General features: G+C 40.5%; 1 protein-coding gene across 6 annotated transcripts in view; it reads right to left on the bottom strand.

Annotated features, from left to right (window-relative positions):
* Nucleotides 1-24222, bottom strand: part of AHCYL2 (adenosylhomocysteinase like 2) — a 179601-nt gene that overhangs the window by 42381 nt on the left and 112998 nt on the right. For 2 of the 6 annotated variants that reach the window (XM_081244585.1, XM_081244587.1), the window contains exons 2-4: nt 10086-10197; nt 2873-3016; nt 2334-2434 (exon numbers count right to left, since the gene is read on the bottom strand). In XM_081244585.1, the coding sequence (XP_081100711.1) occupies nt 2334-2434; nt 2873-3016; nt 10086-10197 (357 nt within the window). Of the gene's footprint in view, nt 1-2333; nt 2435-2872; nt 3017-10085; nt 10198-21235; nt 21318-24222 lie in introns of all 6 variants that reach the window. The other 4 variants (XM_081244586.1, XM_081244588.1, XM_081244589.1 and 1 more) reach the window with 3 other exon arrangements.

Genomic DNA, 24222 nt, shown 5'->3' with positions numbered 1-24222 from the left:
CAATTTATTATACTAATTTTGGGGTACCAAGGTATCCTTTTCCTCAGAGAACACATAACCCAGAAAGTCTCACAGGGAAGATGCTAACAGTAGCTAGCTGTGTCTTGAGGAATCTCTGCTATTCTGAATAAGGAATGTGGCCACATAGTGTTGTGCTTACAAGACAATCTTTTGGAGGAGATCTAATCATACAAATGACCTGGATCTTATAAATCCCATAAAAGAGTCCAGACAATTTCTTAATACACTGATTTCCTGTAGTGGTCTCATTATGGTTGGCAACTTAATATGTATCACATCTTTGATGATGACGACTCTAAGTCAGTGGTTCTCAGCAGAGGAACTTTGGAAAACCGTGGGGGCATTTTTGGTTGTCACGGTAATTGGTAGGGGAGTGTTACTAGCATTTAGTGGGTAGGGCCAGGGATCTTGACATTTCGAAAGTGTAGGACAGTCTCCTAGAACAAAAAAACCATGCCATATCTGGTACAATTTTCAAGTGTTCCAGTGAAAAGTTCACATGAGTGAAAAATCTATTTATAATTATCTGAGTTTAGAACTTTATTCCACTTTACATATCAACAAAGGTATTGTTGTAGTTTTTTTTTTTTTTTTCCGGTACGCAGGCCTCTCACTGCTGTGGCCTCTCCCCTTGCGGAGCACATGCTCCGGACGCGCAGGCTCAGCAGCTATGGCTCACGGGCCTAGCCGCTGCACGGCATGTGGGATCTTCCCGGACTGGGGCACGAACCCGTGTCCCCCGCATCGGCAGGCGGACTCTCAACCACTGCGCCACCAGGGAAGCCCTGTTGTAGTTTTAATACAAAACAATAATAGTTTTTCCAAGAATGCAACAAGTGTATAAACCAAGAGAAAACTCATATTTTTGATATTGTTGTTATTCAGAAATTTACAAAAAGTTGTTTATAATTTCAGAAAATTATATAATTTGGCAATATTTCTCTGATGCTGTGGAACCAGTAACACATTTCTATGTATATACATTTTTTAAAATTTTTATTTATTTATTTTTGGGTGTGTTGGGTCTTCGTTTCTGTGCAAGGGCTTTCTCTAGTTGCAGCGAGCGGGGGCCACTTTTCATTGCGGTGTGCGGGCCTCTCACTATCGCGGCCTCTCTTGTTGAGGAGCACAGGCTCCAGACATGCAGGCCCAGTAATTGTGTCTCACGGGCCTAGTTGCTCCGCGGCATGTGGGATCTTCCCAGACCAGGGCTCGAACCCATGTCTCCTTCATTGGCAGGCAGATTCTCAACCACTGCGCCACCAGGGAAGCCCTATGTATATACATCTGTAGCACTCACATTCAAATAATGCTATAAGTAAGTACAAATATCTGACTATTCAACTCTACTTGTACCCAAGCACTTACATATTGAAATACACATTATTTTATTATAAATTGCTTTCCTTTTATTCTTCCTTCATATTTCAGTAAGATTTTACATTTATTTTTTAAAAATTATATGTACCTAGCTATGCTATATCTGAATTTCATTTCAAGAAGATACTGGGCCATTGCAAAACATATTTTTTAATCAAAAGGGGTCAGTGAATCTGACAAGGGTGAAAATTACGGATCTAAACCAATCATGGTAACCCCAGTTCCTTTGCCAGGACTGGTGGGGCATGAGCACGTGGTCCAGTTCTGCTCAGTGACATGACAGAGTACCCTGGAGGACTTCTGGGAAAGGTTTCCTTGCTCTTGGGAGAGAGGAAGAAATGGTCCTTCTTCCTCTTTGTGTCAGTCTGGGGTGGCTTAAAGAGCTGTAACCATCTTGCTGTCAGCCTGAGGATGAAGTAAGCACAGAGAGGAGGCAGCTCCAAGAAAATCACAGAGAGATGAAACTGAGCCCTGAGAGCCTTCATCTGAAGTCCACCTTACCTCTGGACTTCTAGCTATGTAATGTCATGAATTCCCTTATGTACAATCCAGGTTGAATCAGGTTTTCTCTTATTTGCAGCTGAAAGCGGCCTAACACAGAGGTGCTGTGTAGAAATGACACTGGATGGGAAGATAAGGGGAAGCAGTGGAGAAGACTGGAGAAAGAATACGCTTGGGAATCAGATACATTGAAGTTTAAATCTCGATTCTGTGGTTTACTAGCTGTATAACCTTGGACAAATTAGGTAAACTCCCTGAGCTTCAGCTTCTTCATTTATAAAATGGAAACAGGAATATGTGCTTTTACATGGCCATTATGAGGGTTAATGAGCGCTTGTTAAGCTCCGAATTAATGCTTGGCATGGTGCCAGCCCTCAAGAGCTGGTGGCTGTTATTAACTATTGTTATGTGGAGAAAGGAAAAGGACTCACAGCAGTCTGAGCAGTGATGTGTGTGCAACCCACAATTTTGGCTCCGGCCAAAGGTTTCTCTCCTTGAGCTCTCTTCCTCAAAGCCATCAGTGCCGGCATTTCTGAAAAGGCCCAATACACACGCAGCAATTTTAGAGAGGAGGGATGAGAGGTAAAGAATAACAGGAAAATGTACTCTCTTAAGATAAGATCCTTCCCCAATCAGGTTCTCTGTTAGATTAAGTTTCTCAAGGGATCAAAACATTAAACTTGATTTTTCTGTTATAAGGGACTTCCAGAGGTAAATGGTCCAATGTTTAATTCCCTATATCCCAGTCCCCCTTATCTAGTCTCTCCCCCCTCTTCCTTCTTCCTTCTAGACCCTCTAGAGTTTACTCCCTCCCCACAGTGTTTCCTGAGCCCATATTTCTTTTGTTATAAGTATTCTTCAAAATCACACTGAAATTTCACAAACTACTAGACCCCAGGATGTAAAAAGGAATTAACATGGACAAAAAGACACAGGCAGCTTGAGAGGAAACGGTGTTTATTTTCTTTACCTTGTTCAGCAATTTCAATTTCTCTTCGTCCAAACTCCGCCTGTTTGATGTTCTTGACACAGAAGTCACTGTTTCCCTTAGAGTTCTTTTGCTGCTTGTCCCTGGGAGATGTCTCATCATCAGAGCTATCTGTATATGAAGCAGCTGGAATGACAGAATAAAATACCTTTAGGGGAAAAAATGGCTTCCTCTAAAACTCCAAACCATGGAGTGAACTGAGGCTTTTCTAGTAATCCAGCACCTTGTAAATTTACACATTTGGTAAGCACCTAAGTGGCACCAAGGAGCTGTCTCAATCATCACCCATGGAAAGTGCTATCCACAGGCCAGAAAGAGGAAGCTGAGAGATGTTGCCAAAGACATTCCTCCTGGGTAGCATTAACTTGGAATCTAAGGATAACTTTATCTTCAGAACATGCAGAAGTCCTTGAAAATGAAAAAAGAGAGAGGTTATACCACGGTAGCAATAGGTTCAAGTTCTTAATGCATGCTCATGGTGATTAACCTATGGGTTTCTGGGATCCTAGCTACCCTTCTCTGCTTGCTGCTTAAACACCTGATGTAATTTGTGTTTCAGTACAGTAACTGAACAGATAAGACCTAGAAAACAAGGAACCCATGGGAAAAGTAATTAAGAACCACACAAAAAGTGTTTGTCTGACAAAACAGAGCTTTCTTTTTTAAGACTGGCTCTGATGAGGCTGAACTATGCCTGCAGACCCAATTAGACATTGACAATGAAGTATTCAGTGTGCTCTCCCTTCTTGCCGGCCTCAGTGGGTCCTGCATTAGGCATTTTAGATTCCCAAAGAAGCAGATAAATCCTCTTTCAGTATAATTAAATGCTCTGATGACTAATCCATTTAGCAACCAACATATAGTAGAGGGTGGAAGGTCTACAACTTTTGATTGTGACTAACAGGCAGCTACTGCTGCTGCCATTCCCATGTTTGACTGAGGTCTTATTAGTCTTCATATAATTCTGTAGTTGCTAATCATTTGCTGGATGATTTGAAGTAATCTCCTTCTTTGATTTATGTTTAAGTTCCTGAGGATAGTTTCTTCCTAAGCAGTCCTCAAGGTTTTGGGGGGAGGAAGGTTGGGGACATAAAGCACTGTCTATAAAGCATTATATATTTCTCAATGAGATAAGAAGTACTTCCATCATTTTTAAGGGGAGAAAGCTGCAAAAGCTCAGAGCTCCTAGGGTCTCCTGATCTACTTATATCCAGAGAATTAAGGCATTTCTGGGATTTCTTAGCAAAGGGTCTATCTCTGGGAGGGCTGTAAAAGGCAAGTCTGACCTTGCCCAGTTAATCAAGCATGGTGCTACAAAATGTTTGGGCAGCAGGGGCCCGAGTGTCTCTCTTGGAGCTGGAAAACTGCCCTAGAGCAAAGTCCTAACACGAGGCAACAAGAAAGAACATGAGCACCAGGGGAGGTGGGGGAATTAATAAATCCCTAAAGGGACTTCTGTTCTTGAAAGGAGATAATCTGTACAAAAAGTCTATGGTTCTCCCTCCTAGGGTGAGTGAGAGCTCAAAGTACCTTTGGCAACAGAGCCCAGAAACAGTTTCCTGGGCAGTCACCTGTTTCACCAATCAATGCTCAGAAATGGCTTATGAGTCGGAGGCTTAGGGGAACCATGCTTCTATCACCTGAGAGAAGAAAGATAACAGCCATCCTAATCCTGATCCAAATTTATAGAAAAGTTGCTTTTGAAGAAAGTCTTCACATTCAGAGTATCCTGAAATTTCAAATCCTTTTCCAGAGCCATGATGATTTTTATGCTCCCTAATGGCCATTTAAATACAGTGGTTAAGTGTTCTGGAGTCAGAGAGATTTTGGTTGAAGTCTCAGTCTCTGCTTCTGGGTATAAAGTAGAGGTGATACCAGAACCTTTTTCATAGGGTTGTTAATTCATTCATGTATTCAGTCATTCACACATTCAGTTGTTCATTCAATGAATTTTATTGTGCATCTACTATGTACCAGGCACAGTCTAAGTGCTGGGGATACAGGACGGATATCGATTGTTTTTGCCTTCATGGGATTTTCAGTCTAGTAGGTGAGTCAGACATGAAATAACTAATTACAGAATTAATTATTTAGAGTTTTTCTTTCTATATGGCTGTAGTATGTGCTATGAAGAAGACTATATAATATGCAGACATGATTTGTCAGAATCAAGTTGTTGAGAAGATTAAATAAAATAATGTACGTAAAGTGCTTAGTGCAATGCTGGCATAAAGTAATTAAGCACTCAGTAAATGATACCTGGTATTATTACTCTTTTTTGTACATATTTTTAATTCAATACCAAATATAACATCTTTAAGGGTTCTTACTTAGCTTTAGGATTTTGAATGGGAGAGGAATGACATACATACAATATTATTTAGCAGTTTCTTTTTTTCTCTACCTCCGTCATCTATTAATCTACCCAAACAGCAGGTGGTTGACTGGCAGTGATGAAAAAGGTTGAGGCTGGAGCCCTAACTCTACCCAGAATAGCTCTCCTCTCCCTATGCCTCTTCAGCTTTTAAGAACGAGTCAGGGGAAAAAAGCCAACCAAACAACAAAACCCCCTAAAATTCTCCTTAAGAGAAGTACTCAAAATTTTGGTTTTCTTCCAACTCAAAGAAAAAAAATTATTTATACTACTTGCCATTTCTAAAGGGAAGGAACAGTATTTTCTTTTCTTAACAGTAGTCAACTGGTTATAGTTAGTTCAACCAATCTTTTTCTTTGAGCCAAAATGGATTTGTTTTCAAAGAGCCCTTTATACAGACCTGTTATCAAGTGAGATCAGAAAGTATCAGTTGTCTAGACTGTACTAATATGTGAATGCAAAATGGCTGACACACTTAGACCAAGAGAATGTTATTGTTGCAAACACAGTGGAAAGATTATTCCTGAACTAACATAACATTTTTTTAATCCATAACTCATTTCTTTCACTATATTTAAAGTAGCATATTCAAGAAAATAGTTGAGATAGAATTAAAAATTCTTCCTATATATATATATATATACACACATGCTTGAACAGTTTCTAAAGTGTTTGTAATTGTCAGCACATTCTGAAGCCCAGAGTCATAATTTAGTTAAAAATGAACAACCAATAATCAAGACAATCACCTACTGAAGTACAGGTCTGAGACCTTAGCTCTAGCTTCACCTCTAATTGGTTAAGTGACCAATTTTCAATTTATCCAACCATAAAATAGGGAGTATAATAGATCCTCTCTCTCCCCATGCTCTCCCTTTCCCCTAACTCCCACCAGAAAAATCTTATGAATAAATGAGATAATCACAAAAAAAGGGTTCAATTTCTAGGTAGAAAAGTAATACAAAGTACAAAATAACTCTATCATGGGATGTTCTCTTGTTTCATGGTATCTCAGAATCAAAACATAATTTGGTGAATTACTAATCCACAATCTACCCCATGGAACTATCATACATATGTTCTATGGCTCAAGCCTGATTAAGCCTTACCTCCTAGAAGCTGTGATATTGTGGGTTATTGCTAGGAGAAGAAGCAGTCAGACTTCTGGCTGAATTAGTCCTATTAGACTATTTTAAGTCAGGCAATTCCTCTTGGACCCAATCTATTCATTTGGTAATGGAATAACAGTAATGACCTGTGTGTCAATGTGCAGCAGATTTCATTGATAACACTCTAGAAATATGCGAAAAGCTATGTTAGCAACCAAAATATAGACAAACAAAACTTTGTTATTTGGAAAACTCTGAAAACACTTCAAGCTTTAGAAGAACTAATTATGAACTAAGGAACTTTAGTCCTCTTTCCTTATCCTTAACCAATTAACTCACTGCAAAGACAGCTTTTTCAGAAATATATCACTGAGAATGATCTGACTTTGAAGAAAAGTCTCTTCTATTCGTTTGTTTTTAAGGGTTTTGTGCTTAGAGAAAGAGTTTTTAGAAGTTTGTTTTTTATAAAATAATTTCAAGGATTGATGTAGCCCCTTTCAGTCTGGGTTCCACTAGAATTAAGCCCTAATGTCTTGGAGCATCCACTGAATATATGAATTAACATCTCTCCTCTGCATCTAGCAGGGTACTAGTTATGATCCATCCTTTGAAGAACCATCCTTTTCTGTGTTCCGTGATTCCCAGGAGGAACCTGGTTGAAAAGGTCAGAAGAGGTTCCTAAATAAAAGCATGGCAAAACTTAGTATTAGGATCATTAGGAAGGGAGAGTATGCCACAGCCTAAGTAAGACTATAAGTATCTTCAGCAAAACAAGCACTTTGGACAGGAAGGTATCTTTTTTTGAAAGATGTCATAAACCTTCTAACTCTTCATATACAGAGGGTGTATCAGAGGTGTATACTCCTTTACAGGGGTGTAAAGTCGTATAATAAGAATGCCTCTGGGGCTTCCCTGGTGGCGCAGTGGTTGAGAGTCCGCCTGCCGATGCAGGGGACACGGGTTCGTGCCCCTATCCCGGAAGATCCCACATGCCGCGCAGCGGCTGGGCCCGCGAGCCATGGCCGCGGAGCCTGTGTGTCCGGAGCCTGTGCTCCGCAACGGGAGAGGCCACAGCAGTGAGAGGCCCGCATACAGCAAAAAAAAAAAAAAAAAAAGAATGCCTCTGGACACCTTTCCCCAATATGTATTTATTGAGCACCTCTTATGTGTCAAACACAGTTCTAAGTGGTGAGAATAGAGCAATACCAAAGAGATAAAAATCTCTGCTCTCATATTCAAGTAAGGGAAGAAAGACAACAATAAATTATATGTTATATAATAATAACTGCTATGGAGAAAAATAAAGGAGGAAAATTTGATAGGTGTGGGGTGTCTGTACAATTTTAAAAGAGGATAGGTCTCAGTGAGAAGGTGATCTTTGGTTAAGAACCTAAGGAGGCAAGATACCCAGTGAGGGTATCCTAGAGCATTCCAAGCAGAGGAAAGAGCAAGTGCAAAGGCCTTAAGGCAGAAGAATGCGTGGCATGTTTCAAAATAACAGTTAGTAGGATAGCATGGCTGGAGTGAACAAAATAGCCAGGGGAGGAGGAAAGTTTGGGAAATTAGAGATGTGATTAGAAATATGTGAGGGTGGATGGTATAGGGTCTTGTAGGCCATTGTGAGAACTTTAGCTCCTACTCAGAGTGAGACTGGGAAGCCACTGGAGGGTTTGGAGCTAAGAAGTGATAAGATCTGACTTATTTTAAAAAATGAATCTGGCTGCAGCATTGAGAATAGACTGAAGAGGGGCAAGGTTGGAACTCAGCAATTCAGTTTTTAAGACATGGGAGAGCTGAGATGCCTATAAAACATCCAAGTGAAAGGACTGAGCAGGTAGTTGAATATCTGGGGCTAGGGTGCAGAGGAAAGATTTGGGCTAGAGATAAAATTTGGGAATTAAACACCAATATGGTATTTAAAACTATGAGACTGAATGAGTTCCCTTGGGAAGGGATAAACACAGAAGGGAAAAAGTCCAAGGATCAGTCTTTGGGGCTCTAACAATGTTAATTTCTATAGTCAATTAAAATATAACATATGCTGAAAATGGGTTCCAAGTTCTTACTGACATGCATTTGCATATCTTCTCATATTTAGAAAGCTGTAATTCTGTTATTCCTGGCTTTTCATTTGATGAGTATGGAGCTTTTTCTGTGTTACCTCATATAACTTTCCCATTGCCTCTGTTATGAGCATTTCAGGCTGTCAGAGTTTTCCAGGATCCCACAACAAATCACACACTGATCAAAGCCTAGAAACTAGGTCTCTCCTAACTCCCAGTCCAAGACTATAGGCAGTAGGCATCTCCATTCACAGTCTGTTTTTGTTTTGATTTGTTTTGTTTTTTTGCGGTACGCGGGCCTCTCACTGTTGTGGCCTCTCCTGTTGTGGAGCACAGGCTCCGGACGCGCAGGCTCAGCGGCCATGGCTCACGGGCCTAGCCGCTTCGCGGCATGTGGGATCTTCCCAGACCGGGGCACGAACCCATGTCCCCTGCATCAGCAGGCGGACTCTCAACCACTGCGCCACCAGGGAAGCCCCAAAATTCGGTATCTTTAGACAAAAATCCCTAGGGATTTACATTATGTGATTGTGGGGGAAATGTAAAACAAGAAATGTAAAAAGTGTAAATAACAATCTACCCAATCTAAAAGTTACAGTGTCTCAAACAAGCTCTCTTCAACTTTACATAACAAACACTACTTTCCTATTTGTGTGAAAAACAAAATTTCAGGTCAAGATGAAAATTTTTGAATGAATGTTCTATTTATAATGTGAAGAGGTAACCAGGATAAACACTCAGCTTCCTACCACATTCCTACATAAGTGCAAAATAAAATAGCTCCACATTAGATCAGACATGTACTGGGCACTGTTGAACAAATGGTCAATAGCTAGTGGGAAGCAGCTGCATAGCACAGGGAGATCAGCTCGGTGCTTTGTGGGCACCTAGAGGGGTGGGATAGGGAGGGTGGGAGGGAGACGCAAGAGGGAGGGGATATGGAGATATACGTATGCATATAGCTGATTCACTTTGTTATACAGCAGAAACTAACACAATATTGTAAAGCAATTATACTCTAATAAAGATGTTAAAAAACAAACAAACAAACAAACAAAAAACAAATGGTCAATGCTGACAAAAGGTCTCACATGTTAATATTCATCTGGCATTAAATGATAACTCAAGCCCAGGGCCCATATACTGGAATTAATGCCACTGCCAGGAAGGAAGGAGTAACAGACAATACAATGTCACAGCTTAGAAGAGAAGGCAAAGGGCTCACTTGAATTAGCTACAATGATTTCACTGTTTCTCGGGGCAATTAAGGTTTCCCTGATGGATGTATGGGGAACCCCTCTTTTATTTTCAAAGAATGGAAAAAACACAAGTCTTCATACACGCCGCTCAGTGAAGGTCATCAGTGAGCAACATACTCTCACCCTCTGAGTAAGTCAGAGCTCAGTTTCCTTAATCACCCTCTTCTGCCTTTATTGGAAGAGGAAGCCTCTATTAAGCTCCACTCTGAATCCCCAACAGGAATCCAAAGACTCCATCCAGAATTTTGGTCCAAATTTCCACTGAGAATCAAAGTGTTTATACCAAAACATAGGTTTGATCATGCTTAATTAGCCTGGGATAGACAGGAGGGTCCGCTGATCATACTTAAGTAGCCTCCAGAAGTGGGTCCAAAGCCGTTCAGTCCTCACCTGAGCTATAGCTGTCAGTAGATGACTGAGAAATGGAGCGAGACAGAGAGCGACGTCCAATTTTGGTGGGACGTTTGTTGAATTCTTGCTTCTGGTCAGCAAATTGGATCTGCTGAGAAAAAGAACTCTAGTTACACGAAGGAAAATAACCTCCATTCTGAGACAGCAATTCAAGGCTTGCATTATAGGATCTTACCTGCCCTCATAGCTGACCTGATTGCACTAACCCACACTTGGAATGTTAAGACTCTTTGGAGAGAATGAGTTTTCATTCTTTACCTACTCTGTTTCTAGGAAATTTAAATCCTGGAACCACTCTCTGACTATATACCTCTTGCAATCAAAGGGAGAAGGGGATGTACTGGTTAAAATAAATTTTTAGAAAGTCGAGTCATATTCAGAAATCCTTTCTATAGTTTAACTGAAAATTAAAGCTGGAAAGAATCTTTGAGACTATCTATTCCAATCTTCATATATCTAAGATGAGAAACGGCAAGATACAGAAAGGTAAAGTGACCTGCCTTCAGGTTTTAAGATTCTCAGGAAATAGTATGGTATAATAGAAAAAAAAAAAAAAGCTTTCTATTCATACAGAGCTTTCTGGAACTGCATTTAAACCCTGGTTATGCCACTTATTAGCTATATGCTGTTTATCAAGATGTTTTTGTGACCCTCCTCTTCTCATAAATAAAACAAAGATGAAAGAACTTACATCAAAAGTTTTAGAGGGGATTATATGAAACAATGTATGCAAACCGTGAAACATAGCAGGTGATTCAATTAATACCTGGCTCCCCAACTCCCACCCCTACAAATTCACTGTTCTTATAACTCTTGTAGGTAGTCACTCTAGCTTTTTAAAGGCTTTCTAAAATGCCTTAATTAGCTTTTCAGTACTAATAAGTATAGTAAAAATTAATCTATTATTTAAAAACATTTTTAAAAAAATTTTGGCCACGCCCTGCAGCTTGCAGGATCTTAGTTGCCCAACCAGAGAATGAACCCGGGCCACAGGAGTGAAAGCACAGAGTCCTAACCACTGGACCACCAGGGAATTCCCTAATTTATAATTTTTAATGTTTGGTATCACAAAATACTAAAAGCCACAAGGTTGATAATTTGTTAACTATAACAGACGTAGGAGTGGATAACTGGACTGAATATGTATAAACCTCAATACTCTTGAAGGTTGCATTTTGGACAATATCTGATCATGACTTTTTTGCAATTTTATCTTTTTCCTACTGTTCAAAGTTCAGCTGATACTTTATAACACTTCACATCAAAGCTCATATCATTATTCAACAAATATATTTCTTTTTCCCTAATTGAATGTTTGCAGAATTTCTTAGATGTGGATCCAGTTGGCACGGAGGCAGGAAAAATCAAAGATCTGACAACTGATTCTGCCTTTCATGATAAAAAGATGGTTCCTCGATGGGCAGAACACAGATATGGCATACCAGAATGAAAGCAGCAACTGTTGGCCACATTTCCTGCAGTTAGAGGTAACTACTGAGTCATTTGAGTATTCAGACAAGGGGACCAATGCCAAATCAAATTAGCTTAGCATGCCTTTTAGGGGAATTTATAGCATTTTCATAGCTATAACAACAAATATAGCCTGTGTAGTACTTTAAAGTTTGCAAATTGTTTTCAGCAATAAGAAAATTCTTTGGATTAGAAGCATTTCCCAAAATGAAAAATGGCAAAATTAATTATTTTACTGAAGTCGCAATTTATTCCAAAAAGATAAAGTGCCCTTTTATGCACTTCCATGGGATGTACATGAACTTTCATGTACTTCTCTTATCACGGTGAATACAACTATCTACCTGTATCCTGTACAGACTAGGCTTCATAAAGGCAGGAGCCATGTATCTTATTCACCTTTATATCCTCAGGTGAAAACATCTGACACATAATAGGCAGCCATGTGCCAAAAGGATGAATCTTACTCTATCTTCAGAGTCTGTACTTGATTGAATATTAAGTAAATATGGTAACCATAAGCCAAGTCTACAGTTAAAAGAATTTTTAAGGGCAAAAAAAAAAAAAAGTGGGGAAGTGGAAGAAGGTGGGTGAGAAGACGGGGAGGGGAGCAGCAGTCAAGCTCAAAGCCCTGGCTTCCATTTCACCAACCTTGTTCAAGACAATAATATGTCTTTATTCTTTTTTAGAGGCCCATATAGGAAAAAGAGTAGTCATTGACTTTCCAAAGGCCACAATGAGTCACTAATGTCAGTAGTGCCTACTTTTAAAAAAGAGTAACAGACAAACCCTGCCTTATATTATGTACCACCCCCTCGCACTCACACACTACTAGAGGGGGCCAGTCACTCTACCTCTCTAGATTTGTAGGATGGGGTGGGTGGGCACACACCCATTTACCCCAACAATACCAAACCATGTAGCCATCTAGCTGCGCCATCATTTCAAACCAGTTACCTTAAACTGAGCTCTCTTCTCTATAAAGTCCCCTCCATTTACAGTACTTCCTCCTACCCAAGTCAAGTTTAGGATATCTTTTTTTTTTCTGGCTGCCTGTGCAGTTTGTGGGATCTCAGTTCCTGGACCAGGGATCAAACCCATACCCCCTGCAGTGGAAGCGTAGAGCCCTAACCACTGTCCGTCAGGGAATTCCCGTCAGGGAATTCCCGAGTTTAGGCTATCTTTTGGCACTAAAGACTAGGCTATGTAGGCTTTCTGCACTCAGAGACATAGGGTTCTAAATCTTGTTTACTTGTCAGACACTGAACTCAAGTTTCTTTAAGACACAAGAATATTAAAAAGAGACTAATCACTTATATAGAGTAAGTTATACAATTGCCCCAAGAAATAAATGTTTATCTTTTACTGACAACCCATCCCTGGTGCCCACCTCCCCTTAATAGTTACGTGCCATTACATTTTTCACTCCTACTTGTAAAACAGTAATCTTCCCACCCCGGTTGGGATACTCTGGTAGATTCTACCTCTAACTTTCCTACCTTATCTGAAATCAGAGAGTCCTTTAAGGGAACCCTCCTTATCCATTTGAGAGAAAATTGCCTAATTCCAACAGGCATCAAGGCGAGGAAGGGAAAGAGACTTAGGAGAGGAGCAGCTCACGTTACGCCAGAAGAAGGGACGAAAGCAGGAAAGGAGGGCAAAAGCAGCTGGCCTTTTACAACAGTGGCTATAGCGGCAGCAAGACTGGTAAATAAGAACTTAGCCTCACCTGGGCTTTAATCCCAGAGTTGCCATTGACAATGTATTTCTTCTTGTTGCTCAGCATAGTGACATCACCAGCCCTACCGCCACCTCTCCAGTCCAGGGGCCCTTGTGGCTAGGCCTTTAAACTTTCCTCATCAGCAATTCTGTTGGCTCTGGTTCCAGCTAGCTTTTCTTTTCGTTGTTTTGGTGGTGGTGCCTTCCCTGGAAACCCTGAAGCACTCCAACGACCCCTCCAGCAGTAGAGCCCAATTTAATAAGGCATTTCTGTTAGTGGCTCATCAGCTATTCCTAATTCTGGTGGCTGTTTTGCTTTTATTATTATTTTTTTTCCCTAAACACCTAATTACACGGATCCTCTGACCTCAAAACCTTAACAAGTCCCTTGACAAGGCCCAACTTGCATGTGCATAACAATAGCTTATTTATATAACCAGTACACTTTTTTACCTGCTATAATTAACTTGCTAATTAGCTTCCTTTTTAACCATACCTCCTCCTTTTCCGTGTCAGATGACTTTAGTTAACCTAGTCTCATTAGAAAAAAATTAACTACAGAGCCACTAAAACAATGAGGGAATTTATAAAGATGGTAAGAAAAAAAAAAGGAGCCAAGTGCTCAGGCAGCCCCTAACCTACACTCTGTGTCCTTGGGTTAGTCAAACTGGGAGCACAGGTTTCAGCTCTGTCACTAAGAAAATCAACTTTCCAGACCACTGCTTTAATCTTAATTGTTCATCTTTTTATGCAGGTTTTGACAATCGGTTTCTAGTCCCATCTCAAGATTGTTGCTGATTAGGTGTTGAGTGATCTGCTTGCTTTTTTCCAAAACTGTGTTTTGTGGAAGGTGTGACTGGCATAGGGAGTGTTCTATTTCCTCAGGGCCCCCAGGATCATAATGACCTTGTTGCATATCAAGTAGAGTCAAATGAAAGGGCAAAGAATCACATTATTTATTTGTTGGTTTCTGAAAGGGACCCAGTGAATAGGAAAGCTACATTCAACTATATGTTACAGAGATTGGGGTGGGAATGTGATTTGAATTCTTCCTTTAGAATGAGTGCTTGTTCATAACATAAGGGCACATGTGATGATCAGTAATGTCTTAGCATCATTGAAATGAGGGATCACATGTCTGCTACTCCATGAGAAAGTGAGCTCCAGGTCAAGCATCACGTTTACTCATCCTTTTATTCTTCCTGCCAAGTACAACATTTGGCACAGGGAGAAAGGTACTAAATATATATATGAATAAATAAATGAAAGATTTGTTTTTATGTGTACAGCTTTTCTCCCTTAATGGAGGCATAGACTGATTGATTCTTTTTTTTTTTTTTTTTGCGGTACGCGGGCCTCTCACTGTTGTGGCCTCTCCCGTTGCGGAGCGCAGGCTCAGCAGCCATGGCTCACGGGCCCAGCCGCTCTGCGCCATGTGGGATCTTCCCGGACCAGGGCACGAACCCGTGTCCCCTGCATCGGCAGGTGGACTCTCAACCACTGCGCCACCAGGGAAGCCCTGATTCTTTGATTTATGCATCAGAAACTTATTGGGTTCCTAGAGTGTCAGGAGTTAAAAATGTAGAAAAAAACATATAGTTCCTGCCCTCAAATAGTTCATGGAATAGTCAGTCACAGGTACAGAAAGATATACAAGCCTGTACTTATAACAGAAATGTGTTCAAGATTCAGTGGCAGCATACAACACGGTGACATAAAGTCAGCAGGGTATGTTAGGCAAGCTTTCCTACAAGAGGAGTTTAGTCTGATACTTGACTCAGAAGAATGAATTTTCAAGATGAGTGAAGTAGGGTGGCCCTTCGAGGTACATAGAGCAATATTCACAGAGCAAAAGGAACACGGAACTGTCAGGAGCCCAGTATGACAAAGAACCAAGTACATGTATACAGGAAGTTAGAAGTAGCAGGGCATGTAGCTGAAGAAAAAACAGGAGCTAGTTTGTAGAGACTTTTATGCCATGATAAATCTGATAACTTTACAATTCATACAAATATTCCACAGAAGATATAAAACAAAATCTTGCACAGAGGTGACTCTATTAATCATGGAAAGATGCTATGGGCGAATGCATAAGAGTGACCAGTGTGGAGAAAGGAGCTGGAGAGACATATTCTCCTGGGAAGGCTGATGGAACAGATGAGAAGGGTAGGAGAACAAACTACTGGCTATATATCTAATAGACAATTATGTGTCGTGCATTTCCCCAGAGACCATTTCAATTTATTTGTTTATCCGCTTGTTATTTTCAATAATTTACTATCATTGCTCATCTCCAAGATATGGGAGTTTGACCCTAGAGAGAACAAGTAATTTGTTTTTGAATTTGAATAGAAGATGAAAGGGGGTTAGTGATGTTAACATTTGCATGCCGACAGATGTGTCAGCAAATGGAGAAGAGGTTCATTATTGGAATGTGACCCTTGAAAGTGTCATATTGACAATGCCACAGAAAATCACCGCTGCATGGACCAGGAATCAGGCAATCAAATTAGGTTAGTTAGATCCCAGCAGAAGTCAAAGATCCTTCCACATCTATTTTAATTCATTCTCTCTACCTTATTTCCTCTGGTCTTCATAATAGATTGTTACATATTGATTTCCCCATTAGAAAACAAGCCCTCTGAACCAGCCCTCAGTTGTGAATCATTTCTGTATTTCCCCCCAATGTCATCCGTATAGATGGTGTTAAGATAATAGCTTTGGAAATTATTTGGATTTGTTCATGTTCTTTGTAGTTATACCATTTAAAATTCTCTAACTATAAAATCCCAGATATGATTTTTTTTTTAAAAATGAGTAATTGTTGAGCACAAGAAAGAACATAAAATGGTAGATTCTTTTTTTTTTAGGATAATCTTCATTTTGAGAGAAAAAGTCCCTGGAAGAACAGAATAAGGGGAGGAGAACTAATATTTATTAAGAGCCTACTACACACAGGCCTGTGTATATGTTGTATATGTTACTTCTGTTAATCAGTATAAGAATCTTAAAAATTTGGCATAATTATCCCCATTTGACAAATTAGGAAAGTACAAATGACTGTATTGAGAGAACAAATGATTTGCCTGAGGTCTCACAGCAAGTAAGTGGGACTAGAATGTGAGCCTGTGTTTATGCCAGAGTCGAAGCTCTTTCCACTACACCAAACCTTATGATATTGATCAGACAACCAAAAACTCCCCTGGGTGTACCAGCCCCACCTGATTCCTTTTTTTTATTAGTCATCAATTTTATACACATCAGTGTATACATGTCATTCCTCTTAATTTATCTTAAATTTATTTAATTTAAAATTGCTCCTTAAATTTACTTTCTTATTGGATTAGGTTTCAGAAAGGACATCATCGCAGATAATTTTGGGGCTCTGATCAAACCACAAGTCTGAAATGGCTAAATCATATACGAATTTGAAATCTAACAGCACTTTAATTGGCAACTTTGCCCAATGCCACTACCAAAAATTGAAACGGAAATTAATTGAACTCAAATATTGATGTTCACCATCATCCATGACAATCTTGATCTCTTATTCACAATTTCATGAAATGAGACAGACCAATATCTTTTTGCTTGCTTTATGAGCCTCTAAACTTCTGCTCTTCCTAACCAAGGATATTCACCCTAGAACACTCTCAGCTGGTTCCTCATTTTCTTCACTCAGGTGAAAAGGAACTCCTTGGTCTAATGGCTTAAGTCACTAGGCCTGAGCTGCAGCTCTATATCAAATACAACCAGAAGGCAATTTAGGATACTGTGACTGACAGGAAAAGCCTTACCACTTAACAAGTTTATCTATCAAAGTAGTTCTCAAATTTTAGGTTCATCAAAATCACCCAGTGAGCTTATAAAAATGTACTGCAAGGCCCCACCCCAGGGTTTCTGATTTAGTAAATCTGGGTGGGGACCAAAATTTTGCATTTCTATCAAGTTTCCAGGTGCTGCTGCTGCTGGTCTGGGGACCACAGTTTGAGAACCACTGCTTTAACACTCTCTCCAAGCATGAATCAATTCGCCCTAACTCTCTTAACTCTCTCCTTAACCAACAATTTTATCCTATCTATGGCTATGACCATGGAGGCATATTCATAGGCAGAAAAGAAAAGGTTATTCCAAAGGTCAGAGAATGGAATGAGGTGATCCTTTCTTTATACACAACACAGGATATAAAGAGAACTGGGTCTAATTCTGATTTCTACAATTTAAGGCTAAGAATAGACGGTTAACGCATTAAGAAAATTAGGACTCATGGGGAGGATAGAAGATCTATTTACCCTACAGAAGAGCACGCCAAGAAAAAACAAATTAATTCCTTTTCAAGTACAGAAAGTAGTACTACAAAGGATGGTGATCAGAGGTTTGTTTTTTTTTTTTTTTTTTTTGCGGTACGCGGGCCTCTCACTGTTGTGGCCTCTCCCGTTGCGGAGCACAGGCTCCGGACGCGCAGGCCCAGCGGCCATGGCTCACGGGCCCAGCCGCTCTGCGCCATGTGGGATCCTCCCGGACCGGGGCACGAACCCGTGTCCCCTGCATCGGCAGGCGGACTCCCAACCACTGCGCCACCAGGGAAGCCCAGATGTTCTTTTTTGTATCTCCATTTCTTAACATTTCTAGTACTTAACATCTGTAATCCTCATTTGTAAAATAGGAACAATAATACCTACTTTGTCTATCTCAAATGTGTGCTGAGAAAATACAGTAATGTACGTGAGAAGGTTTTAGAGGCAACATAATGATACACAAATATAAAATATTAACATTTCTGTTTTTTTAGGTCAAAAGTTCTTCACCTAGAGTCCATGGATGTCTAGATGCTCTAAAACAGAATGCAAAATGTTGTGTATGTGTATATTTTCCTAGGGAGAGAGTCCATAGTTTTCATCAGTTTCTCAAACGGGTCTTTGCTTTAAGTGTCAATCCTGACCCAGAGTTATAGTGAAGCTACCTCTACGGCCATTTACCAGATACCTTAAATGTTTTTGTCTCACTTCCAACTAGATATGGTTCAAGCATTCTTAGAGACATCTCTCCCTTCCAAGCCAAATCAGCTGCTGGAAAAAATTCTTCATCTATAAAAGGGATTACTTCTAGCCGAAAGAAAATCAGGTAACCAGCTGGCTGGGTACTCAAGAAAGTGAATTAGATTTCCTATGGAAAAGTACCCAGTACTACAAAGAGCTTGAGTGGGAGGAGGAAATATTAAGATGTAGAAACTTAAAAAAAGGTTACTGCTGATCTCCATGCACATAAGAGGAGGTATTTTCACCTACCACTAGGGACTAAAGATTTCTCAGGGGAAGTGAAAATATATTAATAAAGACAGTCTTTAAAAGGATGAGTTCCCCAACCTTTTAGCAGTAAAACTGCCTGAACAAAGCTAAGAATCTTTCACATGAAAATAGCTGGGATGCAGAGGCTCTAGCAGAAGTTTTCCAGTGAGTGATGGAATGTTAACTTGAAGCTCTACCTTGTCAATTCTCAAGACGGGTTCTTCAAACTTCGTCCTGGCTTATTTCCCTGCTGGGAGTCAGAGATGTGAGTACTGTCAACTGCTGTCTGTGGTCTTGAGTCCTATTCTCTGAGGGGTATGCCAGTCCCTTTTTGCTACTGATCATTAACAAGAAGGGAGGTATTATCATGCACCTTCTCTGCTAAATTTTCCCCCTGAAAGAAGGTTTGAGAGCCTTGTCATACTTCCTTTGGGGGCAAGGATAGTCTCAGTGGAAAATTCATTACATTAATATGTAAACTGGAACATGAGTTATTTGTTAAAGCTATCTTAAATGGAAATTTTGACCCACTGTGGGAACTGGCTTCAGGGTTTCCTCTTGGGGATTAAAAGGCACTCTAACATTTCACAGGTAAAGTCTGGAAATCTATAGGCAACACACTAGAGGGTGCTTAGTGGCTCACTGCGGTGGCTAAGTGGATACTGGTGGCAGCCTAATGAAGCACTTTCAGACCAGGTCAGAACTTAACAACTATGTGGTATCTGAAACAAAGCCTCAAGAGGTTAATCTTTGGCAAGGGAAAGATAACAGATGAAAAAACTGAGTTATTGAGGCCAGCCCCTCCCTACTTTTTCTCATTGTTCTTAAAAAAATCTACTGATCAAAGGTATTTCGCTGGTTTTTGAGAGAGAAGGGCCAGGAAATTGCTAAGTAGAAGAGGTGCCATATTGAAAACAAAGCAGAGCTGTGCTTTCTTAAAGAATGTTTTTTAAAAGCTTGGAAGTCTTAGGTGGTTATCGCCTGAGCAATAGTCACACTAACTCCTTTAGGACAGTTATCTTGTTCACTTAAATAAAAAGAAGGTGAGTAGGTAAAAGTCCAGTAGGAGCTCCTCTTGAGAGGATGTGCTCAGCAGATAAGACAGCGCCGAGATGTATTATTTGTGAGAATGAGAGTTACTATCACACTTTCGTTGACTGAATTGACACACCAGCGTTCTGCGGAATTCTTCTATAATATTCCTTTATAGAAGTACCAAAGGTCAATATCTTCATGTGGGCCCTCACCTAGGAAAACCAGAATTCCTGCTTCCCCTTCTTGTTATTAGTGAGTGCTGGAGATTCAAAAACAAACTTAGAAATCCAACTAGAATTATTATCTGAAAATTTTCCATTAGTTCTAAAACACTGCGTTATTTGAAATAAGCTTGTGGATGGGTAGGATTTCTTTTGATCAAATGTCTTAAAACTGAGCACAAGGTTCTGGAACAACATTAAGAACAACAAGAGGAATAACCGCAACAAAAATAATATTTGTTATGGGAGTTGAAACACGGGCTAGTCAGTTGGGCCTTTGTTAGGTCTACTATATATCAGTCTCATTACTGATGGTTATTTCCCTAAGCCCATAATTCCATAAACACTGAAAAGAACTTGGAATATGTTGTATAGTCTAACCAGTTTTCAATGGGGAAAAATATATACATTTAATATATATATTATATATGTGTGTGTATATATATATCTTATATATATAAAAAAATAAGCAGTATATAGACTATAAGAAATCAGGCTAAACCTGGAAGAAAGCAGACAGGAACATAAGGATGGTTGCTGTTTTTAAATCAAAAGTTAAAATTAGATCTAAAATATTAGGTTTTATGTGCTAGTTCTTATCAACAAATTAAGTCCTTATCATAATTATATTAAAAATATCAGGCAAAAAAGATATTTTGAAAAACAGTACCAAGGGAGCCATATAGGGACTTCCCTGGTGGTCCAGTGGTTAAGACTCCACTCTTCCACTGTAGGGGGCACGGGTTCGATCCCTGGTTGGGGAAGTAAGATCCCACATGCCATGAGGCATGGCCAAAAATTTTTTAAATTAATTAATTAATTCAAAAAGAGAGCTATATATTTCCTGCCTTTTAGAAACACACATATAAAGAATATCTGGGGAACTGTTTTGGCTGGTGGGAGAAAAATGGGCAGATAGGGGATAAATGTCTTAAGTCTTCTCAGGCTTGAGAGAGAGCACCATTTCTACAAGTTGTTTTTGTTTTTTTTCCCCTCACTATTCTTTTTCTTTACCCTCATGAGAAGTAAACTAAGCATTAGTTTGCAAATAGAATGCAAAGCAATCACAGTATAACACAATCCATGCAGTACACCAGCAGCAGTGGGGAAGCTCACCCCAGCCCAGACAACCAGGCAATAAGCTGACTCTGGCCAGGCAGCTCTCAGACCTTCCCAGCTCACTCATAATTTAAAAAAATATTTTTTTTAAGAAAAAAGAAAGGAAAGCTGCAAGGGTGACCCAGGACATAGGAATTAATCAGAAATTAGAGTAATAACTGTTTTCCCAACCACAGGTCTTGGTAGGGACTTTTCACAGCGATCCCTATCACCTGTCAGAAATGGCTGCCTCATTATCAAGAAACAGAAGGAAAAGCAAAGTGACCAAAGAACTCACCATCCACTCAGGCATGTGAAAAGCTGAGGTGCCCTCATTACCGTCCCCATTCTCCATAGTGCAGGCTTGGGTAATCTATGTCCTGAAGCAAAAGGGAAAGTGGTTTGGAAATGCCAGGGTTTTCTGAGTGCCCAAAAGCAGAGCCAAATCTAGTGATTCAGAAGTTCACAACATCTAGCAGAAGCTGCATCCCCTTTCACAGAGGCTTCCTATTAAAATCAAGATCATTAGTCAACTGTCTGATAAATCCCCTACTGGTCAGCTGCAAATCTTCTGATTCAAAATCAGAGCCGATGCAAGGTTCTACACCCAGGCACTACACCCAGGCACCCAGGCACCCAAGGTTCCTACAGGGCACTCCCTGTTTAATGCTACCCCGACAGTATCCCCACCTCCCCCGTGGGGACTTTCTGCAGCAACAGTCAGGCTTCCTCTTTTTCCAACCGCCCCCCCATAAGGCACTTGTTAACTTTCTCCCGCCCCTGAGGACGTGTCACTGGAGATACTAATGCCAAGATCAATAAGGATTGAGGTCAAGAAGGCACACCCATTTCTTGAGAGTTGCTTGATTTGGATCTGCACAGTAAACAGGCGTTTCCTTGCGATCAAGAGTTCCTTATGGCTTTCAAGTTTAAACAGTTATGCGGAAGCTCCCCATCTGCTCACACCAGGGATCTGGCACCAAACTCAGGCATATCTCAAGTTAAATTCTTATTGCACAGGAGATTTGGATGGAGCCAGGGAAGATCTCTTGCAAAATCGAACTTAGAAGCTCTGAAGAAAGTTCTAGGACCACAGCTCCCTCTGCTGGCTCCCTGTGCTATGTACATGAAAGTCTAAGGGTCTTCAGCTACCAAAAGATAGGCGTCCACTGTAAATTTCCTGCTTCCCTGAGGCTAGTCAGGAGCTACCACAGCGTAGGTAGGTAGGTTTGGGGGAGCCAGGGTTTCCAATCAAGGCTAGTGTTGTCTATTTTATACATAGTAGTTTGTGCCTCTTAATCCCCTACCCCACTTTCCCTTTCCCCACTGGTAACCACTAGTTTGTTCTCTACGTCTGTGAGTCTACAAGGATATACTGTACAGCACAGGGAGTAAAGCCAATATTTTAAAATAACTTTCAACTGAGTATAATCTATAAAAATATTGAATCACTATGTTGTACACCTGAGACTAATATAATATTGCAAATCAACTAACTTCAATTTTTTTTTTTTTTTTTTTTTTGTCGTGCTGCATGGCTTGTGGGATCTTAGTTCCCCGACCAGGGCCCCCAGCTGTGAGAGCGAGAGTCCTAACCACTGGACCACAAGAGAATTCCCTATACTTCAATTTAAAAAAAAAAGACTAATGCTGCCTCGAAGTCCCTATCCAATGCTGTTTTTTACTCACAGATCTGGTTTCAGAAAGAAACAGGATGCCAACACAGTAGTCTTATACACTGTCACCTTAAGGGACCTCAGAAGATGCTTCCTCCTTATGTCCCCATACCAGCTCCCTTCTCCTTATACACTTCAGAAATTTGGAAATAAGACAAAACTAGAAAAAAGGTGACCTAATCTATTTACCTTCTTAATTAATTCCTAGAGTATATTATCCAATAAGAGTACCATAGATTTCAGGCATAAATGAAGCCCAACAAGATATGCCTGCTCTGGTCCCCTTCAAAACCAGGGCCTCCTTACAGTGTTAATTCCCATTGCAGAGGATAATTTCTCTGGAGCTGATAGTCATAATATTGTGATTGTGATTATAGGTTCATTGCCCTTTTGGGCTTTCGTCGGTTAAGAGAATGGTCCTTTGGATATGGAATGGAGGAGAGGAAGGTAACTTCTAGGGGAAGAGGTGTTATTGCAAGAGGCCAGAAAGGGCAGAATTCAACTGACTGACCTGGAGGTCCGGACTGGAGAGAAAGGCAATTGAAAACAGAAGGGGACTGTTGGACCAGGTGAATGCAGAGGTGTCAAAGGATTAGAGATCGAAGGGCAGGTAGAGATCAGATGCAATAAGAAAAGAGAACAGCAGGGGTGGAAGTAAAGGCAGCTGTGGTCATAGAGGAGCTATGGAGTGAAGCAATTTGAGTGACAGCAAGATACAGAAGGTCGATGAAATGCAGGAGAGATTTGAGGTCAGGGTTTCAATTTTGATAAAGCCCTCTGTAATCAGATTGTCAATTTCGATAAAGCTTCAGCTCTCAGCAACCTCCAGTTATTGTCCTCTGTCTGGTCTTCCTTTTTTTAAAATTAATTAATTAATTAATTTATGGCTGTATTGGGTCTTCATTTCTGTGTGAGGGCTTCCTCTAGTTGCGGCGAGCGGGGGCCACTCTTCATTGCGGTGCGTAGGCCTCTCACTTGTCGCAGCCTCTCATTGTGGAGCACAGGCTCCAGACGCACAGGCTTGGTAGCTGTGGCTCACGGGCCTAGTTGCTCCACGGCATGTGGGATCTTCCCAGACCAGGTCGCGAAGCGCATCTCCTGCATTGGCAGGCAGACTCCCAACCACTGCGCCACCAGGGAAGCCCTGGTCTTCCTTTTAATGCAAACTTCTTGATAAAATGAGAAGTTAACACTTGTTGCCTAAATTTCCAATGATTTCAAATTTCATTTGACATGTTTTTTCTTTTGGCCATGCTGCGGCTTGCAGGATCTGAGTTCCCCAACCAGGCACTGAACCATGGCTGCGGCAGTGAAAGTGGTGAGTCCTAACCACTGGACCGCCAGGGAATTTCATCTGGGCTTTAAATGCAACATATCTAAAATCAAAATGATTGCTCCATCTTTCCTTTCCCCCACTCTTCAAACAATAGTTTCTTCTCCTTACTTTTGTACCACTGTTCCCTCAGTCATCCAAATATAAAAACCTCAGTCATCTTTGATTTCTCCTTTTTCCCTAGTTTCTAGAACAATCAGTTGCCAATTATTTTTGAGTCCTCCGACACCAAGCATCTCATTTCTCCCTCCCTGTCCATTTTCATTGCCTCCTAAA

Source organism: Mesoplodon bidens, assembly GCF_964165515.1.
Source record: "Mesoplodon bidens genome assembly, chromosome: 9".
In the NCBI taxonomy this organism is placed as follows: Eukaryota; Metazoa; Chordata; class Mammalia; order Artiodactyla; family Ziphiidae; genus Mesoplodon; species Mesoplodon bidens.
This window is presented reverse-complemented; position numbering and strand designations above follow the sequence as displayed.